General features: G+C 48.8%; 4 gene segments (V, D, J or C); all 4 read left to right on the plus strand.

Annotated features, from left to right (window-relative positions):
• The first annotated feature begins 2,254 nt into the window (after positions 1-2,254).
• Positions 2,255-2,855, plus strand: LOC127034963 (probable non-functional immunoglobulin lambda variable 5-48). The segment is given in 2 exon segments: positions 2,255-2,335; positions 2,452-2,855. Coding segments are annotated over 2 exon segments (450 nt in total).
• Positions 2,856-7,097: 4,242 nt separating this feature from the next.
• LOC127034964 (immunoglobulin lambda variable 8-61-like) lies at positions 7,098-7,694 on the plus strand. The segment is given in 2 exon segments: positions 7,098-7,171; positions 7,315-7,694. Coding segments are annotated over 2 exon segments (426 nt in total).
• A 4,535-nt stretch (positions 7,695-12,229) lies between these two features.
• Positions 12,230-18,267, plus strand: part of LOC127034965 (immunoglobulin lambda variable 8-61-like) — a 67,078-nt gene continuing 61,040 nt past the window's right edge. Inside the window, 2 exon segments of the V gene segment in view lie at positions 12,230-12,318; positions 12,425-12,670. Coding sequence covers positions 12,273-12,318; positions 12,425-12,670 — 292 coding nt within the window.
• Positions 17,316-18,034, plus strand: LOC127035041 (immunoglobulin lambda variable 6-57-like). The segment is given in 2 exon segments: positions 17,316-17,396; positions 17,520-18,034. Coding segments are annotated over 2 exon segments (534 nt in total).

An 18,267-nucleotide genomic window follows, 5' to 3' on the forward strand; every position in this document is an offset into this window, starting at 1 on the left:
GGCTTCAGCAGTGACTCCAGTGATCCAAAGTCAGGGGAATCCATTGTCCGACCATCCCACTGTATAGTGCAACATACCAATTCAACAGCCCAGGAGGAATCTGAAGGAAAAATGTTTTTAAGGTTGTTCTCATGAGGTAATCCTCACTCTGTCATAAACAGATAGCTAAGGGTTAATGTCTCTTTCACCTGTAAAGGGTTAACAAACAGTGACCTGAAACATCTGACCAGAGGACCAATCAGGAGACAAAATACTTTCAAATCTGGGTGGAGGGAGTTTTGGTTGTGAGTTCTTTGTTCTTGTTCTGTTCTCTCTCTGGGCTCTGAGAGGGACCACAAGAACCTCCAGGCTCTCTAATCTTCTGTTTCCAATTTGTAAGTACAACGGTAGAAAGACAATATAGGCTTTTACATTGTTTTTCTGTATTTGCCTGTTTGTAAAGATCATTTAATGCTTCACTTTTGATTTTCAGAATAATCCCCAATATTCGTTAAAACATTCTTTATACAAAGCCGTCCTTCCCGAGCAACCCTATGATAACAAACCAATATGAGCAGTAAGGGATTGGACTTCCGATTTTCCCTTTAATTGCCAGCAGGGCAGGTGGTTTCTGGGCTCATGGAGCTTGGGTGAGTGGGATGCTATGGAGCATGAGCAAGGGATCATTGTGTGGATTTGCCCCGATATTCCTGGGCCCTAAAGTGGGACTGTCTAACGAGGGATCACACTTTCCAAACCTGTGAAACGACACTGCCCATGTCCTTCTCAGTACAAATCAGGTCTGTGCAGAGTGCCGGGGCTCTGAACTGTGACAGAAGCAATAACAGGAAGCATGTCTGGTAGTCAGTGAGGCTGAGAGCACTGGGGCTGTTTAGCGACAAAAGAGTTGGGGCTTGGCTGAGGTCAATTAAGGGGAAGTCAGGACCTCACAGGATTGAAGCCCTCAGAGACACTATACAGACCAGCAGGTGGCAGTATAAGATCACCCAATAGCATTAGCAACACCCACCCCCTCTGTAACCTGAGTCCCAAGGGAAGGGCTTTGGGAAGTTGAACACCTCAGGGCTCTAGAACCAGAGACTATGTAGATCTCTAGACTATCTGGAGGCAGGGCCGGCTCAAGACCAATTGGCGACCCCAGCAAAGAGTCTTTGGTGCCCCCATCCCCCCATTTGTTAAAGTTTTGATTACTGTATTTTTATTGCATTTGTAGCCCATTTAACAACTTTGATGCACGATTTGCTTGCATGGTTTATCTCTGTCATAAAAGGTGATAAATTTGCACTCTAGGGTCTGTAAATCTGTATTTACTGATGCCATATATAAGCAAATGGGTTTGAAAGAGATCTCTGGCATCTCATTAAATATGTCCTTGTTTAGTCACTACTTACACTCTTCAGGTATTAAAACACAAGTAAACTTTCACAAGAACAGAGTAAAACAAGGTTCACAATATCACAGTTGGGCTCCAACTTCACCTCACTTTGTCCTTATATCTCACTGACTGACTAGTGACGCCCTGCCCCTTATATACCTGCGAGGACATGGCTGAAAATACTCTTAGTTCTCAGAAAGTCTGGAAGGTTTCACAAGATTCTACAAAAGTCCAGAACATTCCAGGAGGTCAGTGAAAAATGAATCCACATACGGAATACCTGAAACGTTTTTACTTCAAACATTCTATTTTCTCTTTTGTTGCTAAAAAAAAAACAACCCAGCTCCTTGAGCCTGGTGCTCCCCAAGTAGGGTGACCATAGAGCATATATGAAAAATCGGTATGGGAGTGGGGCGTAATAGGAGCCTATATAAGAAAAAGACCCAAAAATCGGGGCTGTCCCTTAAAATCAGGACATTTGTTCACCCTACCCCCGAACTCGAGGCTCCACAAACTCAGCACCCCAGGCAGTTGCCTGTCCCTAAATCTGGCACTGTCTAGAGGTTCTTTCCTTAGTGACAGCCTTGGAAATCCCTAACCTTGGCCCTGCAGCTGCATCTGCCAGGGACTGCTGTCCACTATGGCATGGTTCAGTGGGGCTTGTTGCCACTCCCCCACTGACTACAAAGGTGCTTCCTACATCAAGGTCAGATGGCTGGTAGGGAGGACGGAGTTTGCTGGGCTTTGATTTTCCTATGATGCTCTACTACCATTGAGGCAGAGAGCCAATAAGAGCTGTGCAGATTTACATAAAGGCTCGGGATGGTTCTGCTGAGGGAAATTTAAGCTGGGAGCATGGAGCAGGTTCCAGGGTGACTGAAGAGCTTCTCCCAGGTGTGTGAAATCTCTGCACAATGCTCTGGGCTCCTGTGATTGTTCTCCTGGGGGCATGGTGCACAGGTAAAGACACCTCGCTAGACCAGGCTTTGCTGGCCCAAGGTTCTTTGGGACGTAAAGGCCCATGAGAGCTCAGGCTAACATTTGTGGCAATTGTGTGCATGGTCTTCTTGTTGTAGGTGCCAGTTCCCAGCTCGTGGTGACTCAGCCGCTCTCAGTGGCAGAACCTCCAGGAACTACGGTAAAGCTCTCCTGTGCTCTGAGCAGTGGGTACAGCATTGGCAGCGACAGGGTGCGATGGCTCCAGCAGAAACCAGGCAGTGCCCCACGGTTTGTGTACCACTATTACACCAGCAGTGACCAGGGCAGGGGCACAGGGATCCCAGCGCGATTCACCGTCTCCCCTGACACCTCCAACAACCTCTGGAATTTAGTCATCTCTGGGGTCCAAGCGGAGGATGAGGCCGGCTATTACTGCTATACATGGGATGGTAAGAAGAACGCCTGTCACAGTGAGACATACACAAGGGGACCTGAGATGAAAACCTCCAGCCTCTTGCATTGTGCCCTGCTTCAGCAGTAGTGTTTGAAGTAACAGTGGAAGAAATAAACACCAAAGAAGTAACAAAGGCAGAGCAGGGGGAAGGATTCTGTCAGGGAAGGGAGCTTGTATTCTTGTATGACTCAGATGAATCTCTGGTTCTGTCCCAAACCCTTGGCAAAACAGAACATGGGAAGGTCACTGCTTTTGTGTTCGAGTTCACTTGTCCACTGCCAGGAAAAAGGCTGTTCCTGGAAAGAGGAGGAGGAAAGAGACTGTCAAGGAAACACCCGTCTTCCTGCAGGGCCTTCTGATGCTCCACGCTAACAGGGAAAAGCTGGAAACATTCTGCCTTCCTATCACTTTGACGAAGCACCAGGGGGGCTTCCAGAGCTCCCAGCATATGGTGTATGGGACAGAGGCGTCCCTTGACAAGAGGGAAAAGGATGAGTGGGAAGCAGTAGCTGGCCGTGATCAGGGGAGCTCTGGGGCTTTGAGAGAGAATTAGAGGGTTCCAGCCAGGGACCCGTTTGCTACAGGTAGCCAAGCTCGTCTGGATTCCCCACCATGGCCTGGGCCCCTCTGCTCCTGTCATAAACAGATAAGTAAGTTACTAGAACTGGAGTACTTCATGTCTCTTTTGCCTGTAAAGAGTTAACAAGTTCAGTGAGCCTGGCTGTCACCTGACCAGGGGACCAATCAGGGGACAGGATACTTTCAAATCTTGAGGGAGGGGAGTTTGTGTGTGTGCTGTTAGTTTTTGGTTGTTGTTGTTGTTCACTCTGGGGGCTCAGAGGGACCAGATGTGCAACCAGGTTTCTCTCCAATCTCCCTGATACAGTCTCTTATATGTCCAAAATAGTGAGTACTAGCTAGATAAGGCGAGTTAGGCTTATGTTTGTTTTCTTTATTTGCAAATGTGTATTTGGCTGAAAAAAGTTCAAATTGGTATTTGCTGAAAGGATTTTAATTTGTACTTGTATACTTAGGCTGGGAGGGTATTCCCAGTGTCTATAGCTGAAAGACCCTGCAACATATTCCATCTTAAATTTACAAGGATAATTTTTACTGTTTTTTCTTTCTTTAATTAAAAGCTTTTCTTGTTTAAGAACCTGATTGTTTTTTTTTTTATTCTGGTGAGACCCCAGGGGACTGGGTCTGGATTCACCAGGGAATTGGTGGGGAGAAAGGAGGGAAGGGGGAGAGAGAGGTTAATTTTCTCTCTGTGTTAGGATTACTGTCTCTCTCAGGGAGAGTCTGGGAGGGGGAGAGAGAAGGAGGGGGGAAGGTGCATTTTCCTCTCTGTTTTAAGATTCAAGGAGTTTGAATCACAGTGATCTTCCAGGGTAACCCAGGGAGGGGAAGCCTGGGAGATGCAATGGGGGGAAAGGGTTTACTTTCCTTGTGTTAAGATCCAGAGGGTCTGGGTCTTGGGGGTCCCCGGGCGAGCTTTTGGGGGGACCAGAGTGTACCAGGCACTAGAATTCCTGGTTAGTGGCAGAGCTACAAGTACTAAGCTGGTAATTGAGCTAAGAGGAATTCATGCTGGTACCCCATCTTTTGGACGCTAAGGTTCAGAGTGGGGAATTATACCATGACAGCTCCTCACACCTGCTCACTGCCAGAGCCACTGGTGTCCCACAGTGTTTCACTGCTTTCATATCTGGTAACACCATGTCCTTAACCATCGCTGGGGCCCTAGCAGAGTATGATGCTGGTTACTACTGTTCTGCATGGAGTGGAGGTGCTCATGCAATGATGCGATCGGATGAGAACAGAGGAAAACACCCCATAGGCTGGATGGGCTGGCAAATGTGTCTTACATATGACACTCTTGTTAATTCACCCGAGAATATTTGCTGCTTTCACAATTGCTCATATTCAGTTTGTGATCCACTATAACCCTCAGATCCTTCTCAGCAGTACTACTGCCGAGCCCATTATTCCCTAGAGAGAGTGGGCCCTGCAGACGTGTGAAGGGAAAGAGGAATTAGCGGTGATGGAGAATCCTACGGAAGAAAGGCCCCATGACTGGCTGCCTGCTGGGCTAGAAGATAGAATCCACATGGGGCGGTCTTTGCAGATATTTTCATGTGTTGCATCTGCTGGATGAAAGTGTTTCAACTGTCAAAACTGAGCGGCCCTGGAGCTCTGGGACAATATGTGGAATTGAAGACTACTAGAATAGACAGATTCAGCGTCTCCTCTACCCAATGATCAGAAGTTTAATAAACCCCTTGTGACTGGGGTCCCAGAGGAGCCACACTGAGATTACTCAATTAGGGCAAACTGCAAAGAATGGGGTAGACAATCCCCAGAGTTGGTGGTCATTCCATTACTTAGATCCACCAAGCTAGCCTCAAATAGCTTCTATAATACCCTACTCATTACCCAGAAGCCAAAACAGAGTTCCCTAAAAGCAACACAGCTTTAGGCCTCCATCCAGACACCCAAGTCAAATATGAGGAGGATTATTGAAAATCTTATTCATCATATAAGAAAATTCTACCAATCCCAAAGGATCAGACACATTACCTCCCAGGTTAATGAATATTTCAGATCTTACCCAGGTACACGCTTACAGCTAATTCTTATTAACTAAACTAAAATGTATTTAAAAAGAAAGGAGACAGAGAGAGAGTATTGGTTAAAAGATCAGTATGCATACAGACATGAGTGTAGTTCTGAGATCAGTTTTATAGTAGAGATGGTGAGCTTTGTAGTTGCAAAGAGTTCTTTCAGAATTAATCCATAGGTTATATAGTCCAGTGTTCATATTCAGGATGATCCAGGTGGGACTGGAGATCTCAGTCTTACAATTCAAGCTTCTCCTGTATAATGCATCAAGCAGATCTGAGATGAGAGGATCAGGTCTTTTTATGCAGTTTTCTAGCAGACTCTTGACCATACATCCTGGGCGAACAATAGGCTTTTGAAGTAACCTTCTACTTCATACTTTTCTAAAATGTCTCTAAAGGTTGATTCTGGGTTATTTAGCCAACGAGCTGCTTAATCCCTTCTGGCCATGTGTCACACCTCTTTTCCTTAGAATTGTGTGATGAGACCTGCCTCCAATTCACAACCACATAGTCCATGGTGACTTCCATGGACAGTGACATCACGTGCCCTGGTAACACCACCACCTACTTACATGGATACCAACAGTGGGAAAAGAGCTCAGATATTGCTAACCTCCTCTGATACAGTTTAGCAGCAGGCCAGCAGGGGAAGAGCCAGGACCATGTGACCAAGCTGCTCTCTGCAGATCACTAGCTAGAGCCCCATCAACCTCAGAGTGGGACCCTGGAATCCTGCATGGTGGGAGGGTCCCAGAGTTTGTCTCCAGGCTGAACGCGGAAATCAACACAGCAGTGAAACAGACTCACAGCCTGAGTTTGGTGAGCTTGAGTTGGCTGGCATGGGCGAGCCGTGGGGTTTTGTTTGTGGTGCACACAGACCCACAATGAGCTGATGGTAGAGCTGGAAATTAGGCTTTGGGACCATGGAGGTTTGCAACTCCCTTTGGTGTCTCTGGGTCCTGTGTACCCGTCACTGATGGATTAATCCGGACCCAAGAGTTCCTGGCTCCCAAACCTGTGCTAACTCCTCCAGACCTGTGCAATAATCAACTTGGGGATTTGTTCGTGCCACTAGTATAAAACTTGATGACAAAGAGAGCTAAAGATACGGGTCTCTAAAGCATCTGGCACAATGGAAGCATGATCCTGTTGAGGCCTCTGGGTTTCACCGTAACACGCATTAGAATAATCTGACCCATTTTCATTATCCTCTGGAGAACGGAGTTCAAAGTGCAACTGATGTCAAAGTGAAAAATCCATTTGGTGGTTCCACCAGTGTCCCCTGTTATGCCCAGTACAAATGACTGGAAATCTTGGAACAAAAGAGGCTCAGGACTGGATGCAGATGTCCGGGGAACTGATAAAACTGAGCAGAGGTTTGTGGCTAGAACAACAGAGGCCTGAGAGGACAGGATTGGAATGGGAGAAGCAGGGTCAGGACATCCCCACGATGTATCTTACTGCAGCCAGAGTGATCAGAGAGCACAGGGTTACCGGGAAAGCACAGAGCGGGACTCTGCCTGCTCTGTGTACTCAGCCCTTTGAAACAACCTCCTTTGGGTTGGCTCTGCCACTTGATGACAGAGCTAGGACTGGAGAGGCAGGAGCCTTGGAGTAAGCCACAGATTTGCATGAAGGGGCCGTTCTCCAGCACTGGGGTTTAAGAGAGAATCGCAGGGTTCCAGCCAGAGACCCGTTTGCCTCAGGAAGCCGAGCTCATCTGGATTCCCACCATGGCCTGGGCCCCTCTGCTCCTCACGCTGCTCACGTACTGCATTGGTAAGGGGGGTTGGTCTCGTGAATGAAGCAAAATAAGAATTTCTAACAAGCTGTAGTGCTGCTCTCTCTGCAGGCAGCACTGAGAACGTTGGTTCTGCTCCGGGCGAGGGAGAGTTCTGATGAGCTTGTTTCTCATGTCTCAGGTTTCAGTTCCCAGCAGCTCCAGTCACTGAAGGCGTCCGAGTTAGTGTCTCCTGGAGGGACCGTGACCCTCTCCTGCAGCCTGAGCACTGGGGCCCTCGCTGATAATAACTACCCACGCTGGGTTCAACAGAGACTGGGGAATGTTCCTCGTCTGATCATGCACAGCACGAGTACCAGGCCCTCGGGGATCCCAGAGCGTTTCACTGGCTCCAGATCGGGTAACACCATGTCCTTGACCATCACGGGGGCCCTGGCAGAGGATGATGCTGATTATTACTGTTCTGTGTGGACAGGGAGTGCTGATCACAGTGACACTATCAGATGGGGAAGTGATACAAAAACCTCCCTCCCCAGCCTGTACCCTGTTGGGAGCACTTAATCTTTGCATCGGGGGTCACAGGGGCGAAGCCAATGTTCTGGGCACAGACTGGGTGCCAGTTTCTCTCCTTACAAACTTCCCCATGACACAGCAATACAGCCTGGGAGAACTGGAGCCTCCTTTTGAGGGCCTACAGTCGGAGTGGGAGATTAGTTTGAAAGGCGCCAAACATGGGATGAATTGTCTGGTGGTGTCAATCTGTGTAGCTTCACTGACTGCAGGGGGGCTAGGGCGATTTATACAGCTGAGAATCACAACCACAATGCCTGTCGCTGTTATCAGTTGGTGCTTGCCCCTTGTCCAGGTGCCTGCAAAACCCCCAGCCCTAAAATGAAACATCAAATAATGACAATCCTAGTGATCTGCCTATGTGACCCCCAAGATCACATCCAGCCATGAACAAGTACAAGCACGAACCCCTTATGCTTCCCCTCCTGTGACCCGGTGTGCCTGGGGCAGCCCTCACTGGCAATGCCATGTGCTGCAAAAGGGAGAGCGGATACTCCCTAAACTGGTGGTTAACATTGAAGTTAGACTCAACAATCACTCACAAACTGTTCCTGATCCCCCACATTGGTTATCAAGGAGCTGAAAAAGAACCACACAGCCCCTTTATTGCATTCCAGTTCTCTGGCTCACAATCAGTGCCTAGGTCCAGTACAGTGAGAAGTTATTTTAAAAGCTCTGCTCACATATACAAAATGTGCTTCTGACCCCAAAAGGTAACAACCACGTTACCAGGTCAATGTGAGTTTGGATCTTACCCAAAATACAACGCTGCCAGCCAGTCCTTTGGTGTCTAAACTAAAGGTTTATTGGAAAGGAAAAAGAACAAGAAGAGAGTTGCTCAGTGGTAAAGCAATCACATACATACAGACATCAAAGTCCATATATCAGGTTCTTAGCAGTATAGGTGAGTTTGCTGGCTTGAAATTCCCTCTGGAACTCATCCACAGCTTAAATGGGTCATTCAGGCCTTTGTTCAGAGCTTCATTTTATAGAAAATATACTCCAGAGCTAAGAAACAAGAATGAAGAGAAAATGGAGATGATGCAGCTGCCTTTTGTATTTTTCCACGTGGCTTGTACTTCCTGTGTCCCCAAACACAAGCTTTGCAGCACATGGCAAGGCATGCCCCTACATGTATTGCTGACTCATCAGGTGTATCCCCTGGCTCCCTTCAATGGGTTCATGCTACAGCGGATTATGCTCAATGGGCCATCGAACAGGGTAGGCAGTGCTGATGCCAATCTGTCTGGGGGCATCACACAGCAACACAATGTACATTTGGAAATAGAGATATACCCTGAGTATCTAGAACTCACAGTACAAAGGTGATACAAACATAAAAACAAGATTATCATACTCAGCAAATTATAACATTTTCACAGATACTTTACATGGCATATCTGGTCAGATTCACTGCAATTTTATAATGTTGGTATCAATAACATCACAAAGTGTTCTGCATATTCCATACAGCCACAGCTGCCTCCCCAGCAGACTTTTCCCCAGTCTTTTCAACCTTTCCAGTGTTGCTGGGAGACAATTCCTCTGTCAGTTACTGTGAGGGATCAAAAATCCCCTCTTGGGGAATGGAATGTGTTAGACAGGAATTGCTGTCTCATTGTTTCCTTGTGCTCCTCCGTCAGTCCATCTGTCTGTCAGTCTCTCCACCTGGTGTCTCTCGTCTTCTTCACAGACTGTGAGCTCTCTGGGACAGGGACCACCATGTTTTTCTGGGTCTGTACAGCACCTGGCACAATGTGGTCCTGGTCCATGACAGAGGCTTCCAGGTGCTACCCAATGCACGTAATAACCAATAATGTTAATGGGAAGAAGGGCCTCCCTCTTACAGCAGTTTCCTAAGTAGCTCTTCTCCATGACCACTGACAGAGCCTGGGGAACGCGGCCCCTGTGCTCCGGGCTGAGCCTGTAGCGTCCCCCTGGGAGGTATCTCAGGCAAAGGCAAAGTATTTGCCCTGGTCACAGATCTGTCACTTGGCCAGAAGAGGTCACTGGAGCTGCAGAAATCCCCTGGTGTCTGGTCGCTCTGGTGGTTAGTTTGCCAGGGTCGCCTGCCTCTCACCAGATAGCAGGGTGGAGCCTGCAGTGGCTTTGGGTTGACTCTGGACACGGCTGGCTGACGGTCCTGCTAAGCCTCAGTTCCCTGGCTGGGGGAGGGAGGGTGAAAGCCCAAATGTGTGATAATGTCACAGTGGAGTTGAGTGACCCAGCCTCATCCCAATTGATTGGCACAATTAGAACAAGCAGACGGAGGGAAAGAAAAGAGAAAAGGAAAGAGAAGAATAAGGATCAGGAGCAATTAGTTGAAACTCCATTTCTGGGGGCAGCTTCAGCTTCTTCACTCTCTCTCCTCCTCCTTTCCCTCCTCCTCCGCTCGCCTGTTCCCCTAGACAACAGCTCTCGGGGTGGGCATTGGCTGGCAGAGTCCTGGTCCCCCTGGGGTCCTTTAGAGCGTAAGAATGGCCATACGGGGTCAGACCAATGCTCCATCTAGCCCAGTATCCTGTGTTCCGACAGCGGCCAATGCCAGGTGCTTTAGAGGGAATGAACCGAACAGGAAATCATCAAGTGATCCAGCCCGTCGCCCATTCCCAGCTTCTGGCAAACGGCAGCTAGGGACACTTCAGAGCATGGTTTTGCATCCCTGCCCATCGTTGCTAATAGCCATTGGTGGACATATCCTCCATGAACGTATCTAGTTCTTTTTTGAACTCAGTAATACCTTTGCCCTTCACAACATCCTCTGGCAATGAGTTCCACAGGTTGACTCTGTGTTGTGTGAAGAAATAGGTCCTTTGTTTGTTTTAAACCTGCTGCCTACTAATATCGTTGGGTGACACCTAGTTCTTGTGTTGTGAGAAGGGGTAAATAACATTTCCTTATTTATTTTCTCCACACCATTCCTGATTTTATAGACCTCTATTATATTCCCCCTTAGTTGTCTCTTTTCGAAGCTGAAAAGACCCAGTCTTATTAATCTCTCTCCATACGGAAGCTATTCCATACCCCTTGTCATTTTTGTTGCCTTTTTTTCTGTACTTTTCCCAATTCCAATATATCTTTTCTGACGTGGGACGACCAGATCTACAGGCACTATTCTAGATGTGGGTGTACCATGGATTTCTTCCTTTAGTCCCAGGGCTAGGCAGGGTAAGGGATGAAACTCATGGTACCTGGTGTAGATGGTGCCCTGCACATGAGGAGAGCCCTGCAGCTGTGACCTGGGAGCTTTCAGGGTAGCCCAGAGTGAGAGCAGGGCCAGTTACATGACACGGAGCCAGGAAGGTGCAAAGGAACATAATGGGGAGAGCGTCCAGATCTGCAAAGCTCTGCCAGGGAGAGACACTCCGCTGTCTTGTTTTCTGGAGCAGCTCCTCCGGCTCTGTAGGGATCTCACAGAACAGGCTCAGATCCCTTCTGTAAATATATTTTAAGGCTATTGCTGCGTCACTGGTCTGTCTGTCTAAGCTTTTATCCAATGCTCTTCATTGGCAGGTGGGGGTGGGCTGGGTTCCCTGCCTCTCCTGCACATGGGCTGTTTGCTCAGGCTGTGCCCAGGGACCAGGCATTTCCCATAACGGGAGTGAGGGAGCGATTGGGCTGCAGGGGGCAGAGGGGAGACGCTCTCAGGAAGGAGCCTTCTGTACTGGATGCTGAGTGATGGACGATCTACACCCCCAAGGGTTTTTCTGTCACCTATATTTACTCCTGCGCTGCAACCTGTCCTCTGCCCATTGCAGTGTCAAGTATGGGTGCCCAGGGCTCTGTGTGTTCTGCCCTTCTGAGGCGGCGAGAGGAGCACACGCAGATCCCCTGAAAGCCAAACCGCAGGAAGGAATCGTCAGCAACAGCAGAACTGGGGCATGTGTCTGATTAAACAAACGTGAACTCACTGCTTCACCGGGAAAGTTCAATCACTTCCAGCCATCATTGAATTGTGATAATTCATTGGATTTTATCTTTGATTAACTTGAAAGCAGAAAGTCCTTTACTACCTGAAATGGATACCAAACATCAGTCAAGCTCGGCTAATTAATGAATCACTAAATATCCACATACACAATTTTAAACAAGGATAGAGGCTTCTAGTATTTGTGGGAAAACAACCGTGGTTAGTACCCCTGAATTGCCCTCCACAGAACGGTAGCCAGCAATCATCATAGCACTGCTCAATGCTTTATTCTGCTCTTGCGCGTACTGGGGGTTTGGGTTCAAATCCTCGTTGCCTCTGGACTTGCAAAAATGAATCTAGGACCTGTGTCATCATCAATTAGTTCTTTCTGGCTGAAAAAAATATTAGTAATTTAGCTGTGTTTCTTGCTCTGTCTGAGATTTGCTCTCTTCATGCTGCCTTCTTCTTCTGATCTTTCTTGAGCCTCATCTTCCTTTTAAAAAAATTATCTTCTCTTGATCATGCTCTGTACCCAGTAAGCAGGGGGCAGATTTGCATGAAGAGGTCGTTCTCCAGCACTGGGGGTTTAAGAGAGAATCAGAGTGTCCCAGCCACAGACCCGTTTGCCTCAGGAAGCCGAGCTCGTCTGGATTCCCACCATGGCCTGGGCCCCTCTGCTCCTCACGCTGCTCACTTACTGCTCAGGTCAGCTGGGCAGGTTTATGTGCAGTGGGGTTGTTATGGAGGAGGTGACTTTTCAAGGAATAAAGAAACTGAATTAATTATAATGTGTTTGTAATGTTGATTTCAGGGGTCAGTTCACAGGCTGTGGTGGCTCAGGAGCCCTCAGTGTTCATTGCCCCAGGAGGGGCCATCACTCTGTCCTGCAGCCTGAGCACTGGAGCCATCACCACCAGCAACTATCCCTCCTGGTACCAGCAGAAACCAGGCTCTGCTCCTCGGATGCTCATATATGAAACTAATAAGAGACCCTCAGGGATCCCTGCCCGGTTCTCTGGGTCCATTTCCAGTAACGACGCTGCCCTGGCCATCACCGGTGTCCAGGTAGAGGGCGACACTGACTATTACTGTGCTGTGTACACGGGTAGCAGTGGTGCACTATACACAGTGATACAGCGAGGTGGGGAACTGAGATAAAAACTTCCCCTTTTCTCACCCTCTCTCTGCACTGGCTCTGCTGGGAACGGTGCAGGCTGCAGTCTGGCTTCTGCCAAGAAAGAGTCCAACTGCTGATTAGTTTCCAATTAGAATTCCAGCCCTTCTCTCCCAGGGGGTGTGGCCCTTTCTTGCCTCCTTCTGCCTCTCTTTGCACAGGGAACAGCGCTGCCCTGTTCTCTAATCGCTCTCTGCAGTCTGCAGATCAGCTCAGGCAAATCTCTGTGTCTAGCCGAACAGGGCCTGTGTTTTAAAACACTGGGCATATGTCTCCTCAACTGCACTCTTTGATGGTCTTCGCACACAATCCCTGACACTGAATCACGATACACTGGGGGCCAAATCCAGAAGGGCTGCATAGGGGGGTATGAGCTAGACTCCCTTCAACACACACAGATGATTGAAATATGTCATTGTAACAGGTAAAATGCAGGTTCTGGAGTCATATTACTTTAATCCAAAGCCATCTTGCTGCATCTATTATTTTCTGAGGGAAGATACTTTTGTTCCTTCCTGAGATCTTACCTCTCCGCATACAGCAATGCACTAAGCTAGCTAGCTCCATGTTTTTAACCTTGGGAGATAACAGGCCAGAGTCTGATTTCAGTTGAACTGGTGTAAATGCAAAGTAATTCCATTAAGGGCAATGAAGTTTACTCTGTATCCACACTGGTGGTGTAAATGAGATCAGAATTTGGCCCATTGGCTTTGGGAAAGGGCAATGCACTGGCTGGTGTCTGTATAGTCTGCAAAGTCCATGTAACTTTGACTGAGTCCCACCCTGATCCCTTATGACAATATTCCAGCTGCAGGCTGTGAAGTGGAAAACACATTTCCCTTCCACACTCCCATCAGCAAACAGCCTGTGGCCGTGTCAGAGCTCCATTTCCCATTAGTCACAGAGCTTCCCAGCACTGACCCATTCCTTCCCCACACAGCCCGGTGGGAACGGCTGCAGCTGCTGCTTAAATCTCTGAACCTTACAAGTAATCCAGGGCTACAAGTGGACTCCGTGCAATGCAGAAAATCACTTCTCCCACCTGTGCAGGGTTCTCCTCTGTACTGTGAATGAGCAGCGCGTGGTCTACACTCACCAGTGTTGGGTATCAGTTACTAAAGACACTTGTCCTTTATGGGCCTTCTCCCATCTCAGAGTGGGAGCGCGGAGGTCACGGCAGCAGCAGCCAGTGAGCAGGGAGCTGATTTGCATGAAGGGGCCGGTCTCCAGCTCTGGGGGTTTAAGAGAGAATCGGAGGGTCCCAGCCACAGACCCATTTGCCTCAGGAACCCGAGTGTATCTGGATTCCGCACAATGGCCTGGGCCCCTCTGCTCCTCGTGCTGCTCATTTACTGCTCTGGTATTGAGGAGTCTTTCAAAATTACTCATAATTTTCTGCATATTTAATTTCCTCTTACTCTGGGGGCAGCGCTTCAGCTCCTCTCACTCTGTATTCTCTTTGTGATTGATTCTGTTCCAGGTTCTGATGCCCAGTTTGTGCTGACTCAGCCGCCCTCAGTATCAGCGTCTCCTGGGCAAACGGTTACGATCTCCTGTGCCAGAAGCAGCGGCAGCATCGGTAGCTACTATGTCTCCTGGTACCAACAGACCCCTGGCCGTGCTCCAGTACTGATTATATATGAGGATAGCAAGCGGCCCTCAGGGATTCCAAGTCGATTCTCTGGTGCCATTGACAGCTCTGCCAATGCTGCCACTCTAACCATCTCTGGGCTCCAAGCCGACGATGAGGCTGATTATTATTGTGCTTCATATGCTGGCAGTGGCAATCCCACAGTGCTGCAAGCACATGGGGAACTGAGACCAAAACCTCCCACAGCAGCTCAAATGAAACTCCTCTGCATTGGTCTCACTGCGTCTTTGTGCTGCTTGAGGCCCTGCAGCGATATGAACTGTCTCTCCCCAGCCACGGGTGTTACAATCCCAAATCAAGGGTACATTGTGAGGTAGCTTGTGTGTGTCTTGTTGGGGGGGGACAGCCAGGGAGGTAGCTGCTCTGTGGGGATGCATTGAGGCATTGTACCGGCATAGGGTGGACATAGGCAAAGGCCTCTCAGGGCACTGGGGAGGCAGGGGCTGGTGAAAGGAGCAGCCTGTGCTCTCCACATCGCTGCTGCCCAATGCTGGCGATCCACAGGGGTGGTGGCCCTGTCCACTCCTCACCTGGGCTGGCCGTGCTGCCCTTAGAATGGTGGGATGACACTAGGTGGTAGCTGACCCCCAAGCCAGCACTCTAGCTGAGCTCCGTATCTATATTGGGTCTGGCTCCCGTGCAGGTGCACTGAGATGGGAAGAGAGCTGGGATGTGTTTTCATGGGTGAGCTGCTCGTTCTTGAAACCCCTGCTGCATGATTCCCAAGCCAGACACACCCTGGGGAGGAAGGGTTGGGCCGACTCTACCTGGGATGGGATGTCATAGGGGATTGTACCAAGGGGCATTATAGCCAATAATAATGTTTAAGCCTTAAACATGACTATAGAAATTCCAGGTCACAGGATGCCTGAGTACGAACGATACTTAATCAGACAGGTGCTAGGAAACCATGACACATTTTCTATAGAGAGAATAACTGGAATGAATTGTTATCACATATGCAACTGATATGACCCCAACTCTGGAGGGGTGGCCAACATGTGGGAGGGCAGAATGACACTGCAAAGACATGTGGGGAGATTAAATCATTGGAGGCTGCAGGAAACCAGAGGAGACTTGGTGCTAAGTAACATAAAGCCTTCTCCCAGGGAAGGAAATGAACAGCACAGAGAGAAAGTGGGGTAGGACCACAACCAGGCAGTTCCACCCATCACACTGAAGTGAGTTTCTTTCTGGTTTGTATCGCTAACACTATCCTAGCAGTGACCCCTGGAAGGGGTGCGATTGGGCCTGGGCATCAGAAGGGGAGGTAGCTGCAGAAAAATCTCTTTTGATAAGAAAATGACCCACAGGCTGAAGCCACTGGTGAATATACCAATGACCAGTAGGTGTCATCATTGTCCCGCAGTTTTGCCAGCTGTACTAAGGCTCCTTGGGACAGAAAATGTCTAGCACAACCTGCGAACTCTGCAGGGAGATTTCCCTGTAACTGATTATTCACCCCACACTAGGTACTTTTTGTACCATGCTTTTATAGCCACATCAGTCTCAATTGCAAATGGAAGTTATATGAAATGTTGGAGGACCTTCATCTCCTTGTGAGCACCAGGCTGACGTGGCTTGACCACTGGGCTACACACAAACCATGGTACGTGTCCAGTGCCATCCAACGTAGACATGATGTCTACCCTCACTGTCCAGGCCGCCCATCTAGGTCTCATCTAGTGTATTTCAAATGAGGAAAAAGAGCAGTTTACACTGTTGCAGAGATGCAGGCTGAGAGCATTATCTGCTTTATTTAGTAACTCAAGGTGGGCTGGGAGTGCTGCTGCCCAGCTGTGCAGATGACCTTCCTGGGGACTGAGGTCCCGCACTAGGTGCATCAATGGAAAGAGGAGACCCCTGCTGCTCTCTGCTGTTTTCATCCCCAGGGCTTTGTTGTTCCAGTGAATGTCCATCTGCTCACAGAGGCTAGATCCTCACAGTCGATGCTTCTGGTCCTGGAGATGGGAAAGTCCCAGGTTGCTGGTTTTCTCTTCACTGCTCAGGGAAGCTTGGTTGTGGGATGGAAATTGCTTAAATCCTGCTCTGTCCAGCAGCAGGACACGTGAACAAGGGCCAGTCTGGGTTCATTTGACGACAAAGACTTAATAGATTAAAGGGGTCCCTTCATCTCTTAGTATGCACAGTGGCCACTGAAGCTAGAAGGAGTTCAGGTATGTCTAGGACTTCAGGATTTTTCCACCTACAGAAAGGACTGGGAGGATACTAGTGAGACCTTATTTCATGATTTCTAGAAGAGGTTTTCTGGGGGATTTTCCTGGAATAAATAGAGAATAAACTTCAGTTTGCGTCCATCTAATTCTCCAGAAAGTAGCGGAAAACCAAGATTAAAAATTTAATTGACACAGAGGATTTCAGGACATGATGGAAAGATGGACCTGAACTAAAACCTGGGTGTATCAGGCTTAATTTTGCAGTGGTCAGTGATGGGACAGGGAACAGGAAAGCTCTCTGAAAAGTAAGAGGAGGCAGAGCTTAATTTGTGCCAGGGCTTGCCAGGGCTGAGCCCCAGCACTTCTAGGAGCGGCAGTTCATAGCTCCGGCCACGGCCACTCTGGGCTTGCTGCATCAGGTATGAATGTAAAAAAATTGTTTGAGCCCCAGCATCTCATTGCTCGAGCCTTGGCATCTCGGTCATTACGAATTAAGCACTGAGAGCAGGGAAGTCAATAAACTGTTTCCGCTTCACTGAGTTTAATCACTTACAAGGATGATCCCTCCTTTATCTGACTCAGGGGCAGGGAGGTGCAGACATCAGCAGTCAGTGACCAGGGAGCAGATTTGCATAAAGGGGCCGTTCTCCAGCTCTGGGGGTTTAAAAGCGAATCAAGGGGTTCCAGCTAGAGACCCGTTTGTCTCAGGAAGCCGAGCTCGTCTGGATTCCCACCATGGCCTGGGCCCCTCTGCTCCTCACGCTGCTCACTTACTGCACTGGTAGGTGGAGGGTTTTGCTAATAACAGTTGTCATCCCTTTTAGCTCACCTCTTTCGCTTATTCCAATAAATGGGGGAACCGGCTCCTCTAACAATGTTCTCTTTGCTACTGATTTTGTTTCAGGGTCCTTGGCCCAGTTTGTGCTGACTCAGCCGCCCTCAGTATCAGCGTCTCCTGGGCAAACGGTTACGATCTCCTGTGCCAGGAGCAGCGGCAGCATCAGTAGCTACTATGTATCCTGGTACCAGCAGACCCCTGGCCGTGCTCCAGTACTGATTATATATGAGGATAGCAAGCGGCCCTCAGGGATTCCAAGTCGATTCTCTGGTGCCATTGACAGCTCTGGCAATGCTGCCACTCTAACCATCTCTGGGCTCCAAGCCGACGATGAGGCTGATTATTATTGTGCTTCATATGATGGCAGCTACAATTCCACAGTGCTACAGAGCCATGGGGAACTGAGACCAAAACCTCCCACAGCAGCTCAAGTGAAACTCCTCTGCGCTGGTCTCACTGTGTCTTTGTGCTCCCTGAGGCCCTGCAGCGAAATGAACTGTCTCTCCCCAGCCACGGGTGTTACAATCCCAAATCAAGGGTACATTGTGAGGTAGCCCCGGCTTCTGGCAAGGGGAAGCCCTTGCTGGTAGACACGCTTCCACTCTGGTCAGGAGGGAGAGAGAGGTGGGTCTGCACCCAAGATAGGTGACGATTAGGGAGACAAAAGCCTGAGGGTGGGTGAGTAGGGCCTCTGGGTGCAATTGTTTTACACATCATCATAATCTGTCTTTCATCTCTGGGGAGAAGAGTTGAAATCTGGACCCAGGTCCCCAGTGAAAATGAGACTGGTGGTTCCGCTGGTGTCCCCAGTTAC

Source organism: Gopherus flavomarginatus, chromosome 15, assembly GCF_025201925.1.
Source record: "Gopherus flavomarginatus isolate rGopFla2 chromosome 15, rGopFla2.mat.asm, whole genome shotgun sequence".
Lineage (NCBI taxonomy): Eukaryota > Metazoa > Chordata > Testudines > Testudinidae > Gopherus > Gopherus flavomarginatus.